The 24,275-nt window shown below is 45.4% G+C and overlaps 1 protein-coding gene across 2 annotated transcripts in view; it reads right to left on the bottom strand.

Moving 5' to 3' along the window:
- Positions 1-22,646, bottom strand: part of zcchc7 (zinc finger, CCHC domain containing 7) — a 408,466-nt gene extending 385,820 nt beyond the window's left edge. The window contains exons 1-2 of one of the 2 annotated variants that reach the window (XM_085983690.1): positions 22,504-22,646; positions 12,611-13,296 (exon numbers count right to left, since the gene is read on the bottom strand). In XM_085983690.1, the coding sequence (XP_085839816.1) occupies positions 12,611-13,277 (667 nt within the window). In that variant the 5' untranslated portion in view covers positions 13,278-13,296; positions 22,504-22,646. Of the gene's footprint in view, positions 1-12,610; positions 13,297-22,152; positions 22,274-22,503 lie in introns of those variants that run through there. The other variant, XM_085983697.1, reaches the window with a different exon arrangement.
- Between the last annotated feature and the right edge of the window lie 1,629 nt (positions 22,647-24,275).

The raw sequence follows: 24,275 nt of genomic DNA, 5'->3' as shown, positions 1-24,275 counted from the left end.
ACCATTTACACCTTTGATTGCTGTGATTATCTCTCTGCCGAGGTGTGATAAATGGCAGTTAGAAAGATTACCTGTAAACATCTGACATGATTCTCTGACTATATAAGCTGTGTCTTTATGCATCTCTCCACTTCACCTGATGAAGGAGCAGCGCTCCGAAAGCTTGTGATTTCAAATAAAGCTGTTGGACTATAACCTGGTGTTGTGTGATTTCTTACATTAACTCATCTCAGCTAAGGAAGCAACTGGAATGCTACACTTATCCTTACACATCATTAACTGGAAAAGTGCAATCTTGTAGAACAGCCGTTCAAACACTAGATGGTATTCTTTATTTATATTTTCTCCTTATGCTAATTCTTTTCTTGATCACCCCCATGATGGCCACATAGTTCTGCCCTTTGGCTATGCAGTATATAACAGCAAAAAGACTATTAAATGCTGGACAAGTGGGTTCACTGGTTTCTGAGGTAATGAAAATAAAGTTTTTACCGGGTATACAATACACATCCATATTTCGAGCAACTGTGCTATATGCAGGGAATTGACTGTTGAGGATCACTCAAACTTGCAATCATTGCATCACAATTGTTAATCTGCAATGTGGATGTCATCAACTACTACATTGGGCTACCCATTGCTCCATGTCTGTCATGCAGTGTAGTAAACAGTGAAGAGGATAGTAGTAAACAGTGAGGGGAATAATAATAGACTTCAGGAGGACAATAGAAAGACTGGTGAAATGGGCAGAAACATGGCAGGTGCACTTCAACGCAGAGAAGTGTGAAGTGACGCCTTTTGGTACAAAGAATGAGGAGAGCCAATATAAACTAAATGGTACAATTTTAAAGGGGATGCAGGAACAGAGACACCTGGGGATGTACATACACAAATCTTTAAAGGTGGCAGGACAAGCTGAGAATGCAGTTAAAAAAGCATATGGGATCCTTGGTTTTATAAACAGAGACATGGGGGGAATTTTGCCGGTGCTCAGGGGACGGGTTTTGAGGCGGGACTGCTGGCAAAATTGCAAAGATTGACAGCGGGTCCCGAACCCACTGTCGACCCGCCTCCATACAGTCTTCCCACGTGTCGGGTCCCCGATTTGCACAGGGACCTGACACCTAGCGGTGTGAAGAGGATTATAGGCACTTAACAGGTAGTTAACAGGCAGTTAAGAGGCTTTTTTCAATTTTGACAAGTCGACTGCGGGCTTCCCGCATCCGGACGCCATGCCAGGTAAGTGTGGCATGCTATGGGTCTACTGTAATGTTTGTGCATTGATGACAGCTGCAGAAGTGGTGTGAAGGATCCAATGGTACACTGGTGAGTTTCAGAGGTAAGAAAATGTTGGGAAAATCATTTTTAATGTATTTCGACTTTTCTGTAGGTAACAAGGTTTGAAGTGTTTGTGTAGTACCACCTCATTGGGAGAACCTCTCTCACCAGTGACAGGTCGCTTCTGTAACCTCACCTGCAACTGCCATCTGTTTTATCCTAAGGAGAGTCTCACTGGAGAGCCTGGGTGCAAGGGCTCCCCTTTGTACAGTGATTGGCAGTGTTTGCAGCACCTCAATGCTGTCAAACACTGAAAAATCATCTGTCAAAAAAAAGTGCGTGTCCCCTTTAAGAAAACCGTCAGATGATGCATCATCAACTGACGTCATCTGACACCGGCTTTCTCTTAATTGGCTGGCAAACCCGCAGGGCGGGCTTAACAAGGCCAATTGACGTAAAATTACGTCTGTGCGTCGGGCGTCGTTGGGGACGGGATCGGAACCCGGAAGGCGTGACCCGCTCCCAACTCGCACCGAAAGACAAGATCGCGCCCAGAGAGTACAAAAGCAAGGAAGTTATGCTAAACCTTTATAAATCACTGGTTAGGCCCCAGCTGAAGTATTTTGTCCACACATTAGGAAGCATATCAAGGCCTTAGAGAGGGTGCAGAAGAGATTTACTGGAGTGGTACCAGGACTTCAGTTACGTGGCAAGACTAGAAAAACTGGGGTGGTTCTCCTTAGAGCGGAGAAGGTTAAGGGGTGATTTAATAGAGGTGTTCAAAATCAGGAAGGGTTTTGACAGAGTGACTAAGAAGAAACTACTTTCAGTGGCAGAAGGGTGGTAACCAGAGGATAAAGATTTAAGATCATTGGCAAAAGATGCGAGATGAGAAATTTTTTTTACACAGCGATTTGTTATAATCTGGAATGCACTGCCTGAAAGAGTGTTGGAAGCAGATTCAATAATAACTTTCAAAAGGGAAATGTAAAAATTCTCAAAAGGGGAAAGATTTCTAATTGGATAGCTCTTTCAAAGACAGGCACAATGAGCCGAATGGCCTCCCTTCTGTGTTGTATCATTTTATGATTCTATGCCACCTGCTACTGATATGAACAGGGCCAAAACAAAATTGCCCCACAATTCACATTATCCATCTATCTACTTATTAAATATTTAAGGTTTTTGCATTTAGTGCGCGTCTGTCATGTCACGCCTTTTAGAGGCATCATACACAAAAATGACTCACGTCTATAGGCAAAACTCAGTGATTGGTTAATATGCCAATCAGATTCCAACCAAATAAATATGAACAAATCCAAAGCGGTATGATTCAATTGCTAAGTACCAATGTGGAACAATAGGCATCAAAAACTGAGCAATCAAATTACTCACTTTTTTGAAAGCCAGTAATCTCAAAGTAGCAAATACAAATCCCAAACCGGCAGTTAACAGGATGTAACCAACTGAATCACTGAAAAGATATTGTCATGTTGCATTGAGCTACAACCAAAGAATTAAACAATTCTGAATAAAATGCTTATTCATAAAATTGACCGAACACTGGTGTAAATTCGGGAAAATACTTTCTCGGAGAGGCCTACCCGTGGTCAAGCCGGGTTGCCATGATGCATATGCGGTCTGGGGTCTGCTGCATGTGCTATTGTTGCCACTTTCCTGCCTGTCAGTACAATTGCAACTACTTTTATTCTAATCACTTTTAATGCTGCCATTGTAGCAGTGACTGCTCCAATGTGTCACGCCTACCTGAACTGCCTCTGCTGTCAGGCACTGGACCCCTCCCACCAGTACTGAAGTACCCTGGCCCTCCTCCTCAGTTGTGCCACACTCCTGGACTCCTCCCCAAGTTCTACCAAACCCCATATTCCACTCCCAGTGCTACCAAACCCAGAAACATCCCTGCAGTCTGCCAAATCCCAGGACCCCCTTTCCAACGTTCCCAAACCTCAGGATCCCACTGCCCTTACAAACCCAGCAACCAGCCAAAGCCAGTGAACTACTAGAAACCAGCCAGCAAGATAACCAGCAGAAGGTAGGGAGGGGGATCAGGTCCACTTGATTTTAGTAGCAAGAACAGTGGTAGAGTCAGGTATGGCAGTGGAGAGGTGCAAGAAGTAAAATGGCTTTTCAGTAAACTTCTTGGTTAATAAAGAGAAGTCTCACACTTTTTCTCCTTCTCCTGTGAGATTTCTGTATTAACTAAGAAGTTTACTGCAACAGCAGAATATATCTCTAATTTCTCCAGCTCCAACCAGCTTGCTCAGTCCTGATTCTGCTGTTTTCATGGCAGGAAGAAATTCGATGGTGCTGCCAAATTCTGCAGTTGTGAAATGGAGGACCACTGGAGGCATGGGGTATATTATATCATAGGGCTTTTCAGCATTCACTTACCATGCCATTTTCTTAAAGGTGTCAAGGAGACTGGTCAGGGAGGGCCTGCCACTTCTTAAACCATGTTGGCTGACATTAACCAGGTTATTTTCATACAGATAATTTTCAAGTTCATTCCTAATAATCAATTCCATTATTTTGCCAGTTACGTATACAAGATTACTGAATTTACCTCAGTTTGTTTTCATTGCCTTTCTTCAAAATAGGTTTGTTTCCATCCAATGGGATCTTTTCATTGACTTTCTCATGATGACTGACAGCATTCAGTAAATGTCATCCCTACTCACACTTAGCACCCCAGGGTATAGAATGTCTATCCCTGGCGACTTATTGGCTTTGAGCCCTTTAACCTTGACTAAAATATCCACGCATGTGATATCAAACTCACAATGAATTACTTTTTGAAGTGCAGTGGCTGTTGTTATGCAGGGAAATGTGGCAACTATTCTGACCCAGCACCATATTGAGGAGGACTGCAAAAAATTATAGGAAGACATTAATAAACTTGCAGAATGGGCATATAATTGGCAAATGAAATTCAACATAGATAAATGTGAGGTATTACATTTTTGTAGGAAGAATAGAGAGGTCACTTATTGCTTGGAGGATGCGAGGCTGGGTGGGGTACAGGAGCAACGGGATCTCGAAGTACAAATACATAAATCACAAAGTATCGACGCAGGTTAACAAGGCCATTACCAAAAAACAAACCAGGCACTAGGGTTTATTTCTAGAGGGATAGAATGGAAAAGTAGTGAAGTTATGCTAAACTTTTATCAAACCTTGGTTAGAGCACACTTGGAGTACTGCGTACAATTCTGGTCACTATATTATAAAAAGGATATAGAGGCACTGGAGAGAAGATTTACAAGGATGATACCAGAAATGCGAGGGTACACCTATCAGGAAAGGATGAGCAGGCTGGGTCTCTTTTCACTTGAAAAAAGGCTGAGGGGTGACCTAATTGAGGTCTTTTAAAATTATGAAAGGTCTTGATAGCGTAGATACAGAGCATTTCCACTTGTGGGGAAGAACATAACTAGAGGCCATCAATACAAGATAGTCACCAAGAAATCAAATAGGGAATTCAGAAGAAACTTCTTTACCCAGAGTGGTGAGAATGTGGAACTCGCTACCACAGGGAGTAGTTGAGGGAAATAGTATAGATGCATTTAAGGGAAAGCTAGATAGGCATGAGGGAGAAGGGAATAGAGGGTTATGTTGACAGAGTTAGATGAGGAAAGACAGGAGGAGGCTCGAGTGGACTGGTTGGGCCGAATGGCCTGTTTCTGTACCATATATCCTATGTAATCCTTACAATAGCCATGAAATGACTAACCAATTAATTCTTAAGTGGTATTGGTTTGAATCATAGAATGGTTACAGCACAGGAGGCCATTCGGCCCATCGAGCCAGTGCTGGCAGGAATAAGAACATAAGAAATAAGAGCAGGAGTAGGCCATATGGCCCCTCGAGCCTGCTCCACCATTCAATAAGATCATGGCTGATCATAGACCTCAACTCCACATCCCTTGATTCCCCTAGAGTCCAAAAATCTATCTATCTTAGCCTTGAATATACTCAAAGACTCAGCATTCACAGCCCTCTGGGGCAGAGAATTCCAAAGATTCACAACCCTCAGTGAAGAAATTCCTCCTCATCTCAGTCTTAAATGGCCTACCCCTTATCCTGAGACTATGCCCCCTAGTTCTAGACACTCCAGCCAGGGGAAACAACCTCTCAGCATCTACCCTGTCAATCCCCTTCAGAATCTTGTATGTTTCAATGAGATCACCTCTCATTCTTCTAAACTCCAGATAGTATAGGCCCATTCTACACAATCTCTTCTCATAGGACAGCCCTCTCAGCCCAGGAATCAATCTAGTGAACCTTCGTTGCACCGCCTACAAGGCAAGTATATCCTTCCTTAGATAAGGAGACCAAAACTGTGCACAGTACTCCAGGTGTGGTCTCACCAAGACCAAGACCCTGTACAATTGTAGCAAGACTTCCTTACTCTTATACCCCAACCCCTTTGCAATAAAGGCCAACATGCCATTTGCCTTCCTTATTGCTTGCTGTACCTGCATGCTAGCTTTCTGTGTTTCATGCACGAGGACACCCAAATCTCTCTGAACACCATTTGAAAGTTTATCATTTAAAAAATGTTGCTCAGGACACCAGGAGGATTCCCTATTCTTCAATTAGTGGCATGGAATCTTCACTGTCCATTTGAACAACCAGAACAGGTAGATGAGGCCTCAGTTTAATTTTCATCTGAAGAACAGCACCTCAAACAATGCAACTACTGCACTATGGTAACCTAGGTTATGCTGCAAACTTTAGTGTCAGGGTACAACCCACAACATTGATGGCAAGGCGAGAATGCTACAACTGAACCAAACTGACAGTCAATCCTAAAACCACGTGTGTAGTGTCATTTCTGATTGGTTGAGTCACAAAAGTGACCAATCACATCACACCCCCCCAAAAAATTCACTATGGCCTAGAATTACTATAACAGTTTGCCTTCTCCTTCTATTCCCCTTTACCCGCCAAAATCCCAAGCTGCACTGCTGCCTTTCTCTGGCCCAAGGCCCTGCTCCTCACCAGCATTGCCTCCCAACTTGCAAACTGCCACCAAGGTGAGCAAGCAGAGAGACCGACAGTGAAGTGCAGGCAACTTCCTACCCCCAGTGTGACTGAAACCCCAATACTGGTACAGGCACAAAAATTAGAGAAGTAATGGTTTTGCTTATTAAGAAAAGGCCTATTTAATAATGTACTGGGGTTTGGGAGATTGGTCCAATTTGTTTTAATTATTGCTGTATCTGTTTTGAGATATCAGCATTGAAACTTCCCCACATATTGATCCCTAGAAAAATTAAAGTCAATGGAAATTGGGGGGAAAACTCTCCACTGGCTGGAGTCATACCTAACATAAAGGAAGATGGTTGTGGTTGTTGAAGACCAATCATCTCAGCCCCAGGACATCGCTGCAGGAGTTCCTCGGCCCAACCATCTTCAGCTGCTTTATCAATGACCTTCCCTCCATCATAAGATCAGAAGTGGGGATGTTCACTGATGATTACACAGTGTTCAGTTCCATTTGCAACTCCTCAGATAATAAAGCAGTCCGTGCCCACATGCAGCAAGACCTGGACAACATTCAGGCTTGGGCTGGTAAGTGGCAAGTAATAGTCACACCACACAAGTGCCAGGCACCAACAAGAGAAAGTCTAACCACCTCCCCTTGACATTCAATGGCATTACCATCATCAAAACACCCACCATCAACATCCTGGGGGTCACCATTGACCAGAAACTTAACTGGACCAGCCACATAAACACTGTGGCTACAAGAGCAAGTCAGAATCTGGGTATTCTGTGGTGTGACTCTCCAAAGCCTTTCCACCATCTACAAGGCACAAGTCAGGAGTGTGATGGAATACTCTCCACTTGCCTGGATGAGTGCAGCTCCAACAACACTCAAGAAGCTCAACACCATCCAGGACAAAGCAGCCCGCTCGATTGGCACCCCATCCATCACCTTAAACCTTCACTCCCTCCACCACTGGCATACCGTGGTTGCAGTGCGCACCATCTACCTCTACCATCTAGAAGGACAAGGACATCAGGCGCATGGGAACACCACCACCTCCAAGTCACACATCATCCTGACTTGGAAATATATCGCCGATCCTTCATCGTCGCTGGGTCAAAATCCTGAAAAGTCCTACCCAATAGCACTGTGGGAGTACCTTCACCACACAGACTGCAACGGTTCAAAAAGGCGGCTCACCACCACCTTCTTAAGGGCAATTAGGGATGGGCAATAAATGCTGGCCTTGCCAGCAATGCCCACATCCCGTGAATGAATTTTAAATAACTGATAATAGGGGATGCACTTTGCATTGCTTCTTAGCCTCGTACTCAGTCACTCCTAGCCATAGGCAATTCGCTAATGTCCCCGTCTGGCAGCACTTGAAGGAGATAAAAGAAGGACAAATAGAGACTCTTCCCTCTCTGTCTCTGCTCCTGGAACAGTAAATAAATACATGACTCCTTGAATAAACAAATTGCATAAATGAAAAATTCTCTGAAAAGACCAGTCAGTCCCAAAAGCTAACTCGCCCCAGTCACCCCCTCCTTCAAATATCTGCCAAATCTCCCTTCAATTTTAACAGTGTCTGCCCCCACTGCCTCCCTGTTAAGTCCATTCCATATTTTCACCACCACTTGTGTGAGGAAGTTAAACCTACACTGTCTGGACACCTTTCCTCTTCTAAGCTTCAGCCTGTCCATCGGTTCAAGAGTTTGCAGCAATCCTGAGAATATTGATCAGGGTTCAATGTATTGCTTCCCTTCGGAACCTTGAATATCTCCCTTGAGCCTTCTACTCCAGAGGAAACAATCCCAGGCTCTTCATCTTCTCCTCTTGGCTTAGGACCCTTAATCTAGGTATCAGTTTGGTTGTCCTTTTCTGCAGTACCTCCAATGCCTTGTTGTACAGCAAAAGAATGCTATATTGTACTCTGGGGTGGCCATACCAATCAATGCCTTGTGGGTATTCTTTTTATTCTCCTGGACTTTGATTTCTGTCCTTCTGGCTACACATCCCAAGATCCGGATAGCTTTTCTTACTGTTGCCACACTGTTGGTTTTCAGTAACATACTCCGCAATATCCCAAAATCCACCAATATCTCCAGAACCCAGAACCATTTAGTTTATATTCCCACTGTTTACTTCCACTCCCTAGTCTCATTACCTTGCATTTATCCGCATTAAATATAAATTGCCATTCATCGGCCAACCTATTCAGCTCCTTTTGTATTTGGTTTGTTTAATCACTTTTGTTTGAACCACAACACCAGCAATTTGGTACGATAGCAAAATACTGCGGATGCTGGAAATCCGAAATAACAACAGAAAATACTGGAAAAACTCAGCAGGCCAGGCAACATCCGTGGGAGAGAAAGAGAGTCAACGTTTCAGGTCAAAACCCTTTGTCAGGACTCAGGGTTTCGACCTGAAACATTGACTCTATTTCTCTCTCCACGGATGTTGCCTGGCCTGCTGAGTTTTTACAGCGTCTTCTGTTGTTATACCAGCAATTTGGTGTTATCTGCAAACCTAGACAAATTTGCTTTTTTGTCCTCAGCTCCAAATCATTTACACAGTGAATAGTAATAGCCACAGCACTGATCTGTGTGGCACCCGCTAGTGACTCCTTACCATGTCCACACAGTTCCATTCACAACCACGCTCTGCTTTTGCTGGTTTAACCAATTTTCAATCCATCTTAGAGGCTTGCCTCCCGACCGTGCGAAATCTAAATATATCACATCCACAGAATTTCCACTGTCGATGAGAGCGGTCATTTCATTGAAAAATTCCAATAAATTTGTTGGACAAAGCCTCTTCCCCATAAACCAATGCTAACACCTTCCTACTATACCGTACCTGTCAAGGTGTTTCGGTATTCCCTCTTTCAGGATGCCTTCTTATACTTTATCCACATTGGATAGGGCTCACTGATTTTTAGCTTCCTTAGGCACTATTCCTGTTTTGAATAATTTCCTGAAGATAGTGGTAAACACTTGATTTTTGCCAGCCACTTCTTACCAGTGCTCCCAGGCCTGGTGCCTCTTTTTTATTTACCTTCCTCAGCTTACCAGTGATTACATTATCTAAAATGTCTGTTTTCAAGCCCAAAATATACTTTGTTCTGCCAACAATTTTTACATCACTTGGAAAATGATCAGGGGCAGACTTACAAACAGGAAATTCTCTGTAAATGGACAGTCTTGGTGTAAGTCAGAATTTTTCTAAATTTTACCTCAAAAAAATAATTTACCTTGGATAAGAGTTCTAAAGTTCATGATTTATGTTGTTTTTAAGGTATTCATTCAAACAAAAATTCAGTTACTGCACGTATTTCCAGATTTTTCACCCAACTGTAAGAGATCAGGGTTTACAAACATCAAGTGCTCGTACTGTGAATATTCATTAGAATAGGAAGAAAATGCTTAACTAAGGGGTACAGTAGCATAGTAGTTATGTTACTGGACTAATAATCCAGAGGCCTGGTCTAATAATCCAGAGACACGAGTTCAAATCCCACCACGGCAGCTGGGGGAATTTAAATTCAGTTAATTAAATAAATTTGGAATAAAAAGCTAGTATCAGTAATGGTGACCATACGGGCCCTCGAGTCTGCTCCACCATGCAATGGCTGATCTTCTACATCAACTCCACTTTCCTACCATATCCTTTGATTCCTTTAGTGCCCATAAATCGATAGATCTGTCTTGAATATACTACAGGAAACTTTGGTTTATCCGGAGGTTGTATGTCCGGAAACCTCGATCCACCAGCAGAAATCAGGAGCCGTTTTGTTAGTTTTTTTCTTCTCGTGGCTTTTTTTCCCAACAGTCAGGCTCTGCAAAGTCTCTCTGAAGCTGTTGCTAAGCTACAGAGATGCTTCCAAGGTACGGCCGACTGTTTAGAAGCTGTTGCTAAGCAAGTGTTTGTTGCCAGATACGGAGCTGCAAATCTCCGTATGCTTCAACATTAGCACTGGTTTGTCCGGCAGTTTTGATAGATCGGCAACAGCTCGGTCCCGTCGGTGCCGAATATCACAAAGTTTCCTGTAATTGGCTGAGCATCACTGCCCTCTGGGGTAAAGAATTAAAGATTCATAACCCTCGGGAGTGAAGAAATTTCTCTCATTTCAGTCCTAAATGACCGACCCCTTATTCCGAGACTATGCTAACAGGAACGGTAGCATAGTGGTTAAGTTACTGGACTAGTAATCCAGAGGCCTGGAGATGCAAATTCAAATCCCACCACGGTAGCTGGGGTATTTAAGTTCAGTTAATTAAATAAATCTGGAATAAAAAGCTACTATCAGTAATGGTGACCATGAAACTATCGGATTGTTGTAAAAACTGATCTAGTTCACTAAGGTCAACATAAGGACAGAAATGGGGATGTTCGCTGATAACTGCACAGTGTTCAGCACCATTCGCAACTCCACAGATAATGAAGCAGTCCATGCCCGCATGCAACAAGACCTGGACGACGTTCAGGCTTGGGCTGATAAGTGGCAGGTAACATTCGCGCCACAGAAGTGCCAGGCAATGACTATCTCCAACAAGTGAGAGTCGAACCACCTCCCCTTGACATTCAATGGCATTACCATCGCCGAATCCCCCACTATCAACATCCTGGGGGGGGGGGGGGGAGTCACCATTAACCAGAAACTTAACTGGACCAGCCACATAAATACTGTGGCAACAAGAGCAGGTCAGAGGCTAGGTATTCTGCGGCGAGTGTCTCACCTCCTGACTCCCCAAAGCCTTTCTACCATCTACAAGGCACAAGTAAGGAGTGTGATGGAATACTCTCCACTTGCCTGGATGAGTGCAGCTCCAACAATACTCAAGAAGCTCGACACCATCCAGGACAAAGCAGCCCGCTTGATTGGCACCCCATCCACCACTTTAAACATTCACTCCCTCCACCACCGGCGTACCGTGCCTGCAGTGTGTACCACCTACAAGATGCACTGCAGCAACTCGCCAAGGCTTCTTCGGCAGCACCTCCCAAACCCGCGACCTCTTCCACCTAGAAGGACGAGGGCAGCATGGGAACGCCACCACCTCCAAGTTCCCCTCCAAGTCACACACCATCCTGACTTAGAAGTATATCGCCGATCCTTCATCGTCGTTCGGTCAAAATCCTGGAACTCCCTACCTAGCAGCACTGTGAGAGTACCATCACCACACGGACTGCAGCAGTTCATAAAGGCGGCTCACCACCTTCTCAAGGGCAACTAGGGATGGGCAATAAATGCTGGCATTGCCAGCGACGCCCTGATCCCATAAAACGAATAAAAAAATTTAAAAATTTAAATCGCTGTTTTACATTTTGATATACAAACAATCAAAAACATGCAACTGTCATTTTGTCTGTCTATTGCATTACACTCAGAGGCAGCATATCTGAGCAGGACCAGAGCTGGGAGCGAGAGCAAGAGCAAGATAACGAGAGAGGCAGAGGAAGCCCCAGAGCAGAGGCAGCGGACATGAGTGGGACTGGAGCTGGGAGCGAGAGCAAGATAAAGAGCATGGCAGAGGAGGCCCTAGAGCAGAGGCAGTGGACATGAGTGGGACTGGAGCTGGGAGCGAGAGCAAGATAAAGAGCACGGCAGAGGAGGCCCTAGAGCAGAGGCAGCGGACCTGAGCGGGACCGGAGCTGGGAGTAACTCAACACAAGCAGAATTTGAAACAGTGGCGCCAGAGTAAAAAACCTAAAGTGACGTCAGCACAAGGGAAGGAGCTGATTGGTGAGTAGATGGTGAGTGTTTTTTGACATATCAGACATACACTCTGCTGATTACCTCCATTAAACCAATAAATATGATCCTTAATGGAATTGTCCACATTAATGCATTAACAGTTACCTCAGTAATCCTCTTGATCATTTAATATATTTTGTAGCCTGTACATTTCATGTGCTTATTGGAGTTTAGCTTTATCTATTCTGAAATGTCAGATTTGAAAACAGTTTCATCATTCTTGGGTTTTCCCATTATATTTAATTTGTAATTGTGATTCAATGCCTGCTGTTAACTTCTTATTGTTATAACCTGCAAAACATTATATTCTTTTTTCTGGCAAGCTGAGCAGGTAATTTGCAGACTTCATTGTATTTGCAGGCTTCATTGTATAACTGGTTGGAGTCAGCGTTTTGGGATAGTTAAACAGGCAAGAGTTCGTCTACCAACATCTTATCATCTGATGAGGAGATTTTAGGGTTGTCAAACCAGAGAAATGTTACCTTATTTCACCACGCAGAAATATATTTCATAGTTACACTATGGTATATATTCAGATACACTGTCAAAACTCCTACCTTCTTGGTTGCTCAATGTTCCACAACATACAATGTTGAGCTGGATGTTGTCATCATTTTCTTCTTCCTGATCGTGTCCCAGCATCATCCAGCTCTCTATTTTATCATCCTCCTCGGCTCCTGAACTTCCACTCTCTTTTATCATCATTGTCCCTTGGATCTGTGAAGACTTTCTGCTCAGACTGGAGCTGCCCATGCGCTGAGCCAACTTCCGCACATCAGCCAGTCTACCCACACTTGGTGCCGAACGATGGGTATGTCTGTCTGATCCTGGTGCAGGTTCCCCTATGTATTGAGCTTTTCTTCCACTGACCTCCCATTCTGTGGATTTTGTACCCTTGCAGGCATATACACTGTCATCATCTGCAGTGTCTGACAAAATAATGACATCAGGACTATCTGAAATGACTATGACATCACTATCAGAAGTAACAACTTTTCTTGTTCTTCCTGCCTTTTTTACGTTGTCTTTAACTGAAACAGTCTCTAGATACACAGCGGCTGGGCCCTTCTTTCCGCCCATCTTCACTTCAGTGAGGTTGTTTGCATAGTGCACTTGACTGTATAACTGGAACTCCACATCGCTATCTATCTCTGCCTCACTGGAAGATTCCTCACGATACAGCTCATCTTCATAGGCCTCTAGATCTTCATAACCACCAAGCATTGTGAAAGGCTAAAATATCCTGTATAAAAAGAAACACAATTTTCAAAACAATTTTAAAACAAATAGTATTATTTTATTAAAAGACTGATATCAGTGAATTCACCACACTGAGTTCCACTTTTAGCAGCAAACTTTTCCGAATATATTGTGCTTTAAGTTTTTTTATTAGTTAACACGCAGTACATTTCCATACTCTCAATTTAAAAGAGCTGTTCCAAAAATGCTAATGCAAATTTGTTATCCTACTTTCAGCGATTAGCAGTGGTAAAATTAAAACTGCAGTTACAAATGCTGAACATGAAACTTCATAAGTTCCTGATCCAACACGCAAATGATTTTGTTCCCTGTTAGGTTAGTTAGGCACAACCTACTCACAAAGCAAGCTGACTCTCCCTAATCATATACTTCTCCAAATGTTCACATACGTTTTCCCACTACTGGCGTTAAACTCAGTGGCCTGTAGTTCGTTGGTTTATCCTGCTTCGTCTTTGAAAAATGGTATAACATTTCCTACTTCCAATCTTCTAGTACTATCCCCAAGTCTAGTGAGTTTTGAAAAATCATAACCAATGCATTCCCAATTTCTGCACCTATTTCTTTTAATACTCTCAGGTGGAAACCATCTCGGCCTGGATATGTCTGGTTTTAAGGCCACAATTATTGCAGATACTGGTAGAAAAATAACTGATGTATACACACAAAACAAAAGCCTACGTGAAACAAGGGTGAGGAAAGACAGGAGCAACATAGCTCTGCAATTGGCCTAACTTTTAAAATAATAGAAACCCGATCATTCTGACTGACCATATTTTCATTTGTATAGAAGGGTGAATGAATGAGGAAGGCTGATTCATTTTCAATCTTTCGTGAGTTCAGTTCATCTTAAGCAAATAAAAATGTCTTACTTTTATCATGTTCAATTGTTAAAAATAAATCTTAGAAAAGGTCCAGAGATAAAATATTTTCTGTTTTATACTATCCGAGTTGTCACGGTGTGCAACATTTCTCTGCTAGACATCTGTCCACCTATAGTATGATGAAATAAAAATGACATTATTTTTAGCCAGTTAAATTTGCCAACTGAATTCCACTCCACTCTAAGGTACAGTTGGGGAGCTCCTGCATGCTTGCCTCAGAGAGAAAAATAAAAGAATGTTTATAATTCAAACATAACCCAATGACAGATATGTAACCAGTAGTCTTTGAAATAGGGCTTCTTACACACACACACACACACACTACATGAACTGCAGTGATTAGTCCCTAATCAAGGGCAATTAGAGATGTGCAATAAATGCCGGCCTTGCCAGTGACACCCACATGCCGTGAACGAATAAAAAAAGTATCAAGGCAAAGCCCAGGCTCTTGGGAGAAGCTGAAGCCTTTAAGTAAAAGTTTTAATAAAGAAATTAAAAGACATAAATGATATCATGTTATTGCAAAATAGGCTATTTTTGTGTTTTTATTTTGCACATTAGAAATTTAAGTTACTGAGAAAAAGAGGGTCCCACTACTGTACTTTAAATGTTGTACTCCCAAGGCATCTTCAACAGTCAAGACGAGTTTGGCCCTGGCCTCATGTTGTCTTCCTCTCTCCTCAGCTGCTTCTGGCACCCTGCTGCTCTTTCTTTAGGTATAACTGCCATGGCTGCTCCTCTGCTGGTGGCCTTGCCACTTTATCCAGAACCCTTATGTTGAGTGCCACCCCAACCAGTACCTTTCTTTGCAGCAACACCTTGGCCCTGTTTTCTTGCCTTTGGGACTCCTCCCCCATGACATCTTTTAGCACTTGCTGGCAGAACAGAGAAACGATGGAGATGCCAGAGAGAGGCATGGAGTGAACAGTTCAAGTGGTAGGGGACGAGAGAGATAGAAAGGAGCAGATGGGGACTGACAGAGGGTGGGGCAGATCAGGTGACAGAAGGATGATGACAAAAAGATGGTGACAAGACACTGGAAAGAGACATCAACGGACAAGGAGGGATCTGGGGGACAAACACACTGCAGGGAAGAGAGACACATCACACCAGAAAGAGATGGAGGTTGGAGGACAGAGACAGAACAGGACAGAGAGTAAGAGAACATCAAGAAAATGCAGAAGCAAAGATGAGGAGTTCACAGATAGAGGAAAAAAAGCCAGGGGAAAGGATAGATCAGGGCAACAGACACAACCCCAAGGGTAGAACAATGAGCAGGTAGAGTCAGGGTGGCAGACATCAAAGGGACAGAGTCATGGGGAAAGGTCAGGGAGGGAGAGAGAGAGATACAAACTTTGCAGAAGAGAAAAACATTGAGAAACAGAAAGAGGTCAAGAAAGAGTGACAGACGGATCAGAGCAACAGAATGAGAAATAGAGATTGGGGAGAGAGGGACAGAGGGGAGTGGGGGAGCGGGGGTGGGCGAGGGGAGGGAGGGAGACAGGGGAGGGGAGGGAGAGGAGGGGAGGGAGAGGAGGGGAGGGGAGGGAGGGATAGGACAGGGAGAGGACATGACAGGGAGAGGGGGGACACACAGGGGCAGGGAGACCAAGCGCCCCAAAATTGCCCTCGCAACGCGGGGCTCCCCAGCTAGTATATATATATATATATATATATAGAAACCTCGATATATGTACATTCATAAGAAACAACACACATCAGTGCGCCTCCTATGACACTGCTCACAATAAACTGGCTGATACGCTGTTTTATAATGACAGGTTAATGAAAGGTTCTTGGTCATTTTTCAAAGCCATAGTGGGCACCCAAGTGAACATGATCACGCAGTGACCCACCAGCTCAATGGAAGCATTCAGTGACCAGTGGGCATCGCAGGATGATGAGAGTAAAATTTCCACTTAGCACATTCGCACAAACTTTTAATTGACTGGATCAATTGGTTTTGTTTTAGCGATGGCCTAAAAGTGGGAATTGGACACTTAGAGATACTTGTTCTGCTGGCATTGGCCAACCTGCCGGGATAAAAAGAGATACAGTACATGGAGGCTTTAAATCCCCTTCTCTACTCCCTCCCTCATCCCCTCCAAAAAAAGCACCCACCTGGGCCTATTTTGATGGACCAGTAAGGACGACACTGGGTTGCCCCAGGGTCACCAAACAAGAATCAGCGCGACAAGTTCCCTTTTTAGGGCACCACTAATATAGGAAAGACACATGGTCCAATCAAACTAAAATAAGCTCAACATAAGCAACAAAGTACAAAAAACTCTCGATTTACCAGCACCTAAACCGGAAATCTCTGTTAACCGGCAAAATTCAGGAGTAGGTGCAGGTAAGTTTTATTTCAAAATAGTGGCCGGGTTCCTGCACCTGTTGCTAAGCAACAGGGACACTTGGGTCTTGTGATCGGGTTCCTGCACCTGTTGCTAAGCAACAGGGACACTTGGATCGTGTGGTCGGAGTTCCTGCACCTGTTGCTAAACAACAGGGACGCTTGGATCTTGTAGTCGGAGTTCCTGCACCTGTTGCTAAGCAACAGGGGAGCCTGGATTTGTTGCTGTGTACAGAGCTCTCGTACCTTTTACTATACCTCTCCGTAATCCGGACTTTTTGATAAACCGGCACCACGCCGGTCCCGTTGGTGCCGGATAAAAAAGTTTCCTTGTACCAACAAAAGCAAAAGAAACCTTCGCAACTAAATCAGAATGTTGTTATCAGCATCTACAAGACACTCTATATAACCTGCAGTGCCCACCAGTCGTGGAAGGTAACTAGCGTAGCAGTGGACACCGCATACTCCCTCTCCAGGGCCACCCGGGCACGGACAAGACCGCAGAAGAGAGGCAGGCAGCCAAAGCAACGCCCACCAAGAGCCCTGCCATCTGCTGTTAGCCAGGCCCAGAAGCAGACCCACCGACTTACCCACACCCCTCCGCAGCAGACAGCCAAAGATCAGAAGCGTGGGGCTAAAGTGTAATCATAAGTTCAGGAGCAGCCCCTTCAGGTAACTATACAGGGGCTGCAGCCTCACACTGAATATATACATGGGCCATGGACTCCACTAGGCCGCAAAATCCTTGTATGGCCTGGGAGTCCGTGAAGGTGCTTAAAAAGCTGTTGCACACTATTGCTCCATGCAACACTCCCCACCCCAAATCCCCAATGGTGCACGGAAGAACTCTCACGTAGAGAGCCTTCCGTTGGGGCCCTCCACCTCCGCCGGACGGCAAGATGACACGCCAGGTGCCTGGAAGAGAGACATGGATGAGGAAGTGGAGTGTAAAAGCCAAATTGGATTCCGGCCAAACTATAGAACATCCGATCATATCTTCACCCTACAGACCCTAATTGACAAACACGTTCACCATAACAAAAGCAAAATCTACGCATGCTTTGTAGATTTCCAGAAGGCTTTCGACTCCATCTGGCATGACGGTTTATTCCTGAAACTTATCGAAAGCGGGGTAGGAGGGAAAACATATGATGTAATTAAATCAATGTATACAAACAATAAATGTGCAGTTAAAATTGGAGACAAACAAACAAAATACTTCCCACAGGGGCGGGGGGTGACGCAGGGCTCGCCAATCTCACCGACACTCTTTAATATTTACATTAATGGATTGGCAAAACTACTTGAACAATCTACAGCACCCGGCCTCACCCTATATGAATCCAAGGTTAAATTCCTCCTCTATGCCGACGACCTGGTTCTGCTGTCACCAACTAAGGAGGGTCTACAGCAGAACCTGGACCTGCTGGAGTCGTACTGCCAGACTTGGGCCCTGACAATAAATCCCCAAAAAACCAAAGTCCTTGTGTTCCAGCAAAGATCCAAACAACATGGACCCACAATAAATTTCACAGTAGGAACAACCAAAATTGAACAAACCACTCACTACACATACTTGGGCTTAAAAATCAGTTCTACGGGAAACTTCAAACTGGCTGTGAATGAACTGAAAGAGAAAGCAAGAAGGGCTTTCTATGCCATCAAAAAATCAATCCAAATAGAAATCCCAATTAGCATTTGGCTCAAAATTTTCAAATCAGTAATTGAACCAATTGCACTCTATGGCAGTGAGGTCTGGGGACCACTAACACAACAAGATTTTGCAAAATGGGACAAACACCCAATTGAGATCCTACATGCGGAATTCTGTAAAAGTATCCTCCGGACTCAAAGGAAAACAGTAAACAACGCATACAGGGCGGAACTAGGCCAATATCCATTAATAATCACTATCCAAAAAAGAGCCACCAAATTTTGGAATCACCTACAAATGAGCAACCCCCAATGCTATCACTACGACGCCCTGAAATGCCAAGAGCTGACCATAAAGAAGAATACCCTCAGTCAACTAGTCCTGGGACTCAATAAAGTAACTAATAACAATACTAACAATAACCAGCCCCAGGACAGTGACAGGGTAACACAAAGAATTCGACCCAACACAATCGTCGCTAAGCAAAAGGAAAAATATCTGTCATATTGGGCAGAAACAACAAAAACCCAAAGCAAACTCAATTGCTACTTGGCCCTAAACAGACAATACAACATAGCTGATTACCTGACCATGGTAAAGGATAACAAACTGAGAAGAACCTTGACAAGGTACAGACTTAGCGAACATAGCCTAGCGATCGAAAAAGGCAGACACAGGCAGACCAGGCTGCCAAGAGAAGACAGGATATGCTCTCACTGCAGTCAGGGAGTAGTTGAGACAGAGATGCACTTCCTCACAGCCTGTGGAAAATATCAGGGCATCAGAGAGAATTTCTATCAAAAATTCTCACAAATATGCCCTGAATTCAGAAATCTGACTGACAACCAAAAACTCCCATTCCTACTGGGGGAGGAGAGAAGCTGTGTAACACTGGCAGCACACTATGTTACAGCTTGCCATGAACAGAGGGACAACCAGTAAACTAAGACAAGAGTATATATAAACAAGGCGAAAATATATTTATAAACTCAGGGATATACCTGTTTATACACTGTATGAATGGAACCGCGTTTATGTGTTCAACCATAAATGTATTTTGATGCTTTGGCAACATAAGATGTACCTTATCATGCCAATAAAGCGATTTGTATTGTATTGTATTGTATTGTGTGCAGGGACAGCCTGTACAAGAAACCCCTCTGCACTGTGTGGAATAGTACTGAAGGAATTTCCGTGAGACAGTTCAAGTGGTGATGCGTAGGTTCCCGAGGAAAGTTTCAGGACTTTGCGCCGATGAGAAATGCCACCCAAATGGGGGTAAAGATGAGTCAGGATCTCTCCATACTCTTGAGCCTCCTCAATACACCGGAGTCAGGTCCGAGCATGACCGTCAAAACTTGGATGGCTTTGGCTGCGGGCAGCGCCAGAACAACTGACGCTTCAATGCCTCCGGCAACACCCAACCCGCTCCGCCACCATTTAGTACGTCTGACACTGGTTACCACCGTAGCCCAGGCCCGCTGTTCCATCAGCCACGTGTCGCCCAAGCCAGCCACGCAGAGGTATTGATTGCGGAGTAGCCAGAACACACCATATTGGAGGATCCTCAACGGGCCTGAAGGCGGAAAGTTGCTAACTGGGTGTACTCTTTCTGATGGGGTGATTAAACAAATGGACTGTAACTAAAATAACTTTAAATAAAACTTAACAACTTTTAAATTAAAATTGTGTTGGCCGGGGTGATGATGCACTCCAGTCCCCGCAGCGCCCACGGTCGCGGAAGGCCTCGAGCGTGCCGGCGGACACCGCGTGCTCCATCTCCAGGGCCATCCGGGCGTGAACATGACCACGATACAGAGGCAGGCAATCGGGCCGAACGACCCCCTCGACCGCCCGCTGCCTGGACCAGTTGATGGCCACTTTGGCCAGGCCCAGGAGCAGTCCTACGAGGAGGTCCTCCGATCTGCCCGTTCCCCTCCGCACCGGGTGACCAAAGATCAGGAGCGTGGGACTGAAGTGCAGCCAAAAATCGAGGAGCAGCCCCTTCAAGTAATGAAAGAGGGGCTGCAACCTCTCACATTCTAAGTAAACATGAAACACGGACTCCTCCAGGACGCAGAAAATGCAGGCGGCCTGGGAGTCCGTGAACCTATTTAAAACCATATTGCACGGGACTGCTCCGTGCAACACCCTCCAGGCCAAGTCCCCGATAGAACAAGGGAGGACTCCCGGGTAGAGAGCCCTCCATTGGGGACCTCCGCCTCCGCCGGACGGCAAGATGGCACGCCAAGGTGTGTCCGGACGGCAGGCGAAGATGGCAAAGTGGAGTGTGCAGGAACAGCCGGTACAGGAAACCCCTCCGTCAAACTGGGTGTACTCTTTTGATTTGGGTACGTTAACAAATTTGACTGTAAATTAAACAAACTTCAAATGAAACTTAAACAAATCAAATTAAAATTTGGTTGTCCGGGTTGATGATGCACTCCAGTCCCCACGGCACCCACCGGTCACGGAAGTACTCAAGCGTGCCGGTGGACACCGCGTGCTCCATCTCCAGGGCCACCCGGGCGCGAACATGGCCGCGGAAGAGAGGCAGGCAATCTGGCTGAACGACCCCCTCGACCGCCCGCTGCCTGGACCAATTGATGGCTTTTTTTAGCCAGGCCCAGGAGCAGTCCCACGAGGAGGTCCTCCAAACTGCCCGCTCCCCTCCACACCGGGTAGCCGTAGATCAAGAGCGTGGGACTGAAGTGCAACCAAAAATCGAGGAGCAGCCCCTTCAAGTAATGAAAGAGGGGCTGCAACCTCTCACACTCCGTGTAAACATGAAACACAGACTCCTCCAGGCCGCAGAAAATGCAGGCGGCCTGGGAGTCCGTGAACCTATTTAAAACCATATTGCACGGGACTGCTCCGTGCAACACCCTCCAGGCCAAGTCCCCGATAGAACAAGGGAGGACTCCCGCGTAGAGAGCCCTCCATTGGGGACCTCCGCCTCCGCCAGAAGGCAAGACGGCACGCCAAGGCATGTCCGGACGGCAGGCGAAGATGGCAAAGTGGAGAGTGTGCAGGAGCAGCCCGTACAGGAAACCCCTCTGTCAAACTGGGTGTAAAGCCACACCAGCGCCTACCTCCACCCTAAGCGGGAGACTCAGAACTGCAACAGAAACCCAACACTTCCTTTTGTCCCAGAAGAAGTCGACGAGCTTCCCAAGTTTTGGTGACAAAACCGGGGTGGGATCAAAGTGACCAACCAGTACCGTAGCATAGCAACCAGTTGGTTCATGACCAGCACTCGACCCCTGTAGGACAGCACTCAGAGCAGTCTTGTCCAGCGCCTTAGGCAAGCAGTGACTTTAGTGTCGAGCTGTTCCCAGTTCACCAGCCAGGCTTCCTCAGCAGGGTCTAGATTCCCAGGTACCGGAGGTGGCTGGTGCTTCAGACAAAGGGCCGGAGCTCCTCCGGCAGAAGTTCCAACCACCGCTGACCTACCAAGAGTCCAGAATATTTTTCTTAATTGATCCTTATGGCAGGCATGGCAGAGTACACTTGCTGGCACTCGCCCATCCTCCGCAAGTCCATAGGGTCCGTAGCCATGAGGAGCAAGTCATCGGCATAAGCCGAAAGGACGACCTTCACACTCGGCTCGTTCAGACCCAGTCCCGTCAACCTCTTTCGCAAGAGGTGCAGGAAAGGCTCCACACAAATGGTGTATAATTGACTGGACATAGGGCATCCCTGACGCACACCTCTCCCAAAGTGAAAGGTCCGTTAAACCTTAATCAGACACTCCGTGGCAGTGTACAGAAAGTCAGATCTGGACGACAAAATGCAACCCGCAACCGAATGCCCGCAAAGTCGTGAATAAGTATTCGTGGTCCATCCTGTTGAAGGCTGTCTCCTGATCCAGGGAAAGGTAGGTGCCCAACTGACCAGTCCTCTGGGTAAGGTGGCTCAGCTCCCCGACCAGGTGAATATTAACCTGCCCACCTGGCAGTTACAGCAACTCCAGGTTTGGTGAAAACTCAGCGGCACGTGACCAGCCCGTTGTATCCCGCACTCCCCAGGGTGCTATTCGCGCGCGCCTGCCAACGTGCGTGCGCGCGCACGTGGCCGGTCTGCACGTGCGGCACTGTTCGTCTCGAGACCCGGCGGCGGAGGGAGGAAAAGGTTGCGCTATCGCCAGGCCCCGGAACGCCAACGGCTGTGCCGACTCTCCACGCGGCCCGGCACCCAGGACACGCACGTATCTTATCCGGCGTTAGCACCCCGGCCTTCGGCGAAGAGTTTCCTGGTGTTTCGAAGTCTGTTAAAGGAGAGTTTTATCCCGCAGACACCAACCTGTTTACACCGACAACAAGCGGCTCGGCAGCTCTGCCCTCACGCACGCTGCCATCGCAGCTGGCCGACCAGAACTAGCAGCAGCCCTCTCCGGCGTTTGTGCCAGCAAAAAAAAATGCTTCCGCCACCCATTACTGCAGCTGGCCGACTATGAACTTTCCCTTCATTGAATCATACAAAATAACTGGTAGTGACACAACGATCTTGTGGTTCAAACGTGTAATTACCCTGCGGCGCAATTTTTTTTTATTTCGTCTGGTAAGAAAAGGACTAAATTTCATTTTTTTTAAAGTATCAAATTGACAGGGAATTTTTGGATTATTACCTCTGAGCTAGTAGGTTGAGTTCAAATCCCACTCCAAAGACTTGAGAGCATAATCTAGACCAGGGGTGCCAAACTCAATTTACACAGTGGGGCTGATCCCACATCCTGGCAGTTGGCATAGGCCACAAGTTATTTGAATATATTGGGGTAGAAATTAGTATCTGTTTTGCCTATTTTCTTGGGCGCAATGCGTACCAAATTCTGGGCGTGAGGTCCTGCACCAAATCTGTGCAGCAGCAAATGAAATCCCACTTGCACAAAAATATATTGATCTTCACTGTTTTTAGGCTGCCTGAAATCAGTGTTGGATCAATTTAAATATACAAAAGAGGGTCTTGCACCTGTTTCAGGAGGACCCTTCTGTAAAATGTGTGGAAAACAAGGTGGAACATACGTCTAGCAAGCGCCAACTAGTTTTTCCAGTTCTACAGCAGCCTAAATATCGGTCCTTAAAGGGACCGCTGGAGGCCACTGAAGAAATGGTCGGGAAAGTTTTTTTTACATCCCCATCTGTGGAGCATAGAGGAGCAGGAGTGTTCCTCGATGCTCCACAGCACTACTGTGGCCCACTGCCAGCCAGTACTCAGCCCTCCTCTATCTCATTCCTCCTTGGAGCTTGCAATGTAAAACCAGAGCATGACTGCAGAGGCACGAGTTCACTGTAAAGACAAACAGGTGGCAGACCTGCTGGCACTCAACTCAACAGAGTGGGAAGGACTGCAACAACACGTTGGCCCACGGGGGGAAGGTGTACTTTCATTACCAGGGCCGCACTGGACATGAACTGCATGAAGAGAATACTGGAGATGTCCTAATGCAGTACCTTGGAACAATCTGCACTAACACTGTAGTCTGCAGATCCATTCAACTTGCCTTCAGATTTGACTGGAAAGGCAAACCCAAGTTTGGACAGACTGAAACCTTTCAACTGAGGACATTCACATGTGGAGACCACCAATATATCACCAAGATGGCACCCGCCTTGTCTTTGACTTGTTTGGACATAAAGGAAGTGGACATTCGAATGCTTTGCCACTTGGCAAATGATAAACTGATGCAATAGATGGTTATTGGAGTGCATTAACTATGCAACCGTAGACCAAGAAATAATCCCTCACTTAAATCAAGAGAATTGACTTTGTGGATGTTTACAAAAGTGTTGCAAACTGTGAAATAATTGATGCACCACTGCCTGTTGAGAATAACACCTTTTTATCGAGTTGATTTAAATTGACTAGTTTTGCTCAATATCCCATTACAAAGCAATATTTTAAATTGCCATTTATAATTTAAAAAAATCAAATTCCATTATGATAATGTTCTCTAATACTTGGAATAATTTAGATTGTTAAAGGTGAATGAAAAAGAAAAAAAAAACCAGGGCATGCGGCTCCCCGCATGCAGTGAGAATCCTCGGTCTCCATACCCTTGTTTGCCATTTACCCAC

The sequence above is a fragment of the Somniosus microcephalus genome, chromosome 1 (genome assembly GCF_052327205.1).
Source record: "Somniosus microcephalus isolate GS21.2 chromosome 1, FLI_Smic_1.0, whole genome shotgun sequence".
In the NCBI taxonomy this organism is placed as follows: domain Eukaryota; kingdom Metazoa; phylum Chordata; class Chondrichthyes; order Squaliformes; family Somniosidae; genus Somniosus; species Somniosus microcephalus.
This window is presented reverse-complemented; position numbering and strand designations above follow the sequence as displayed.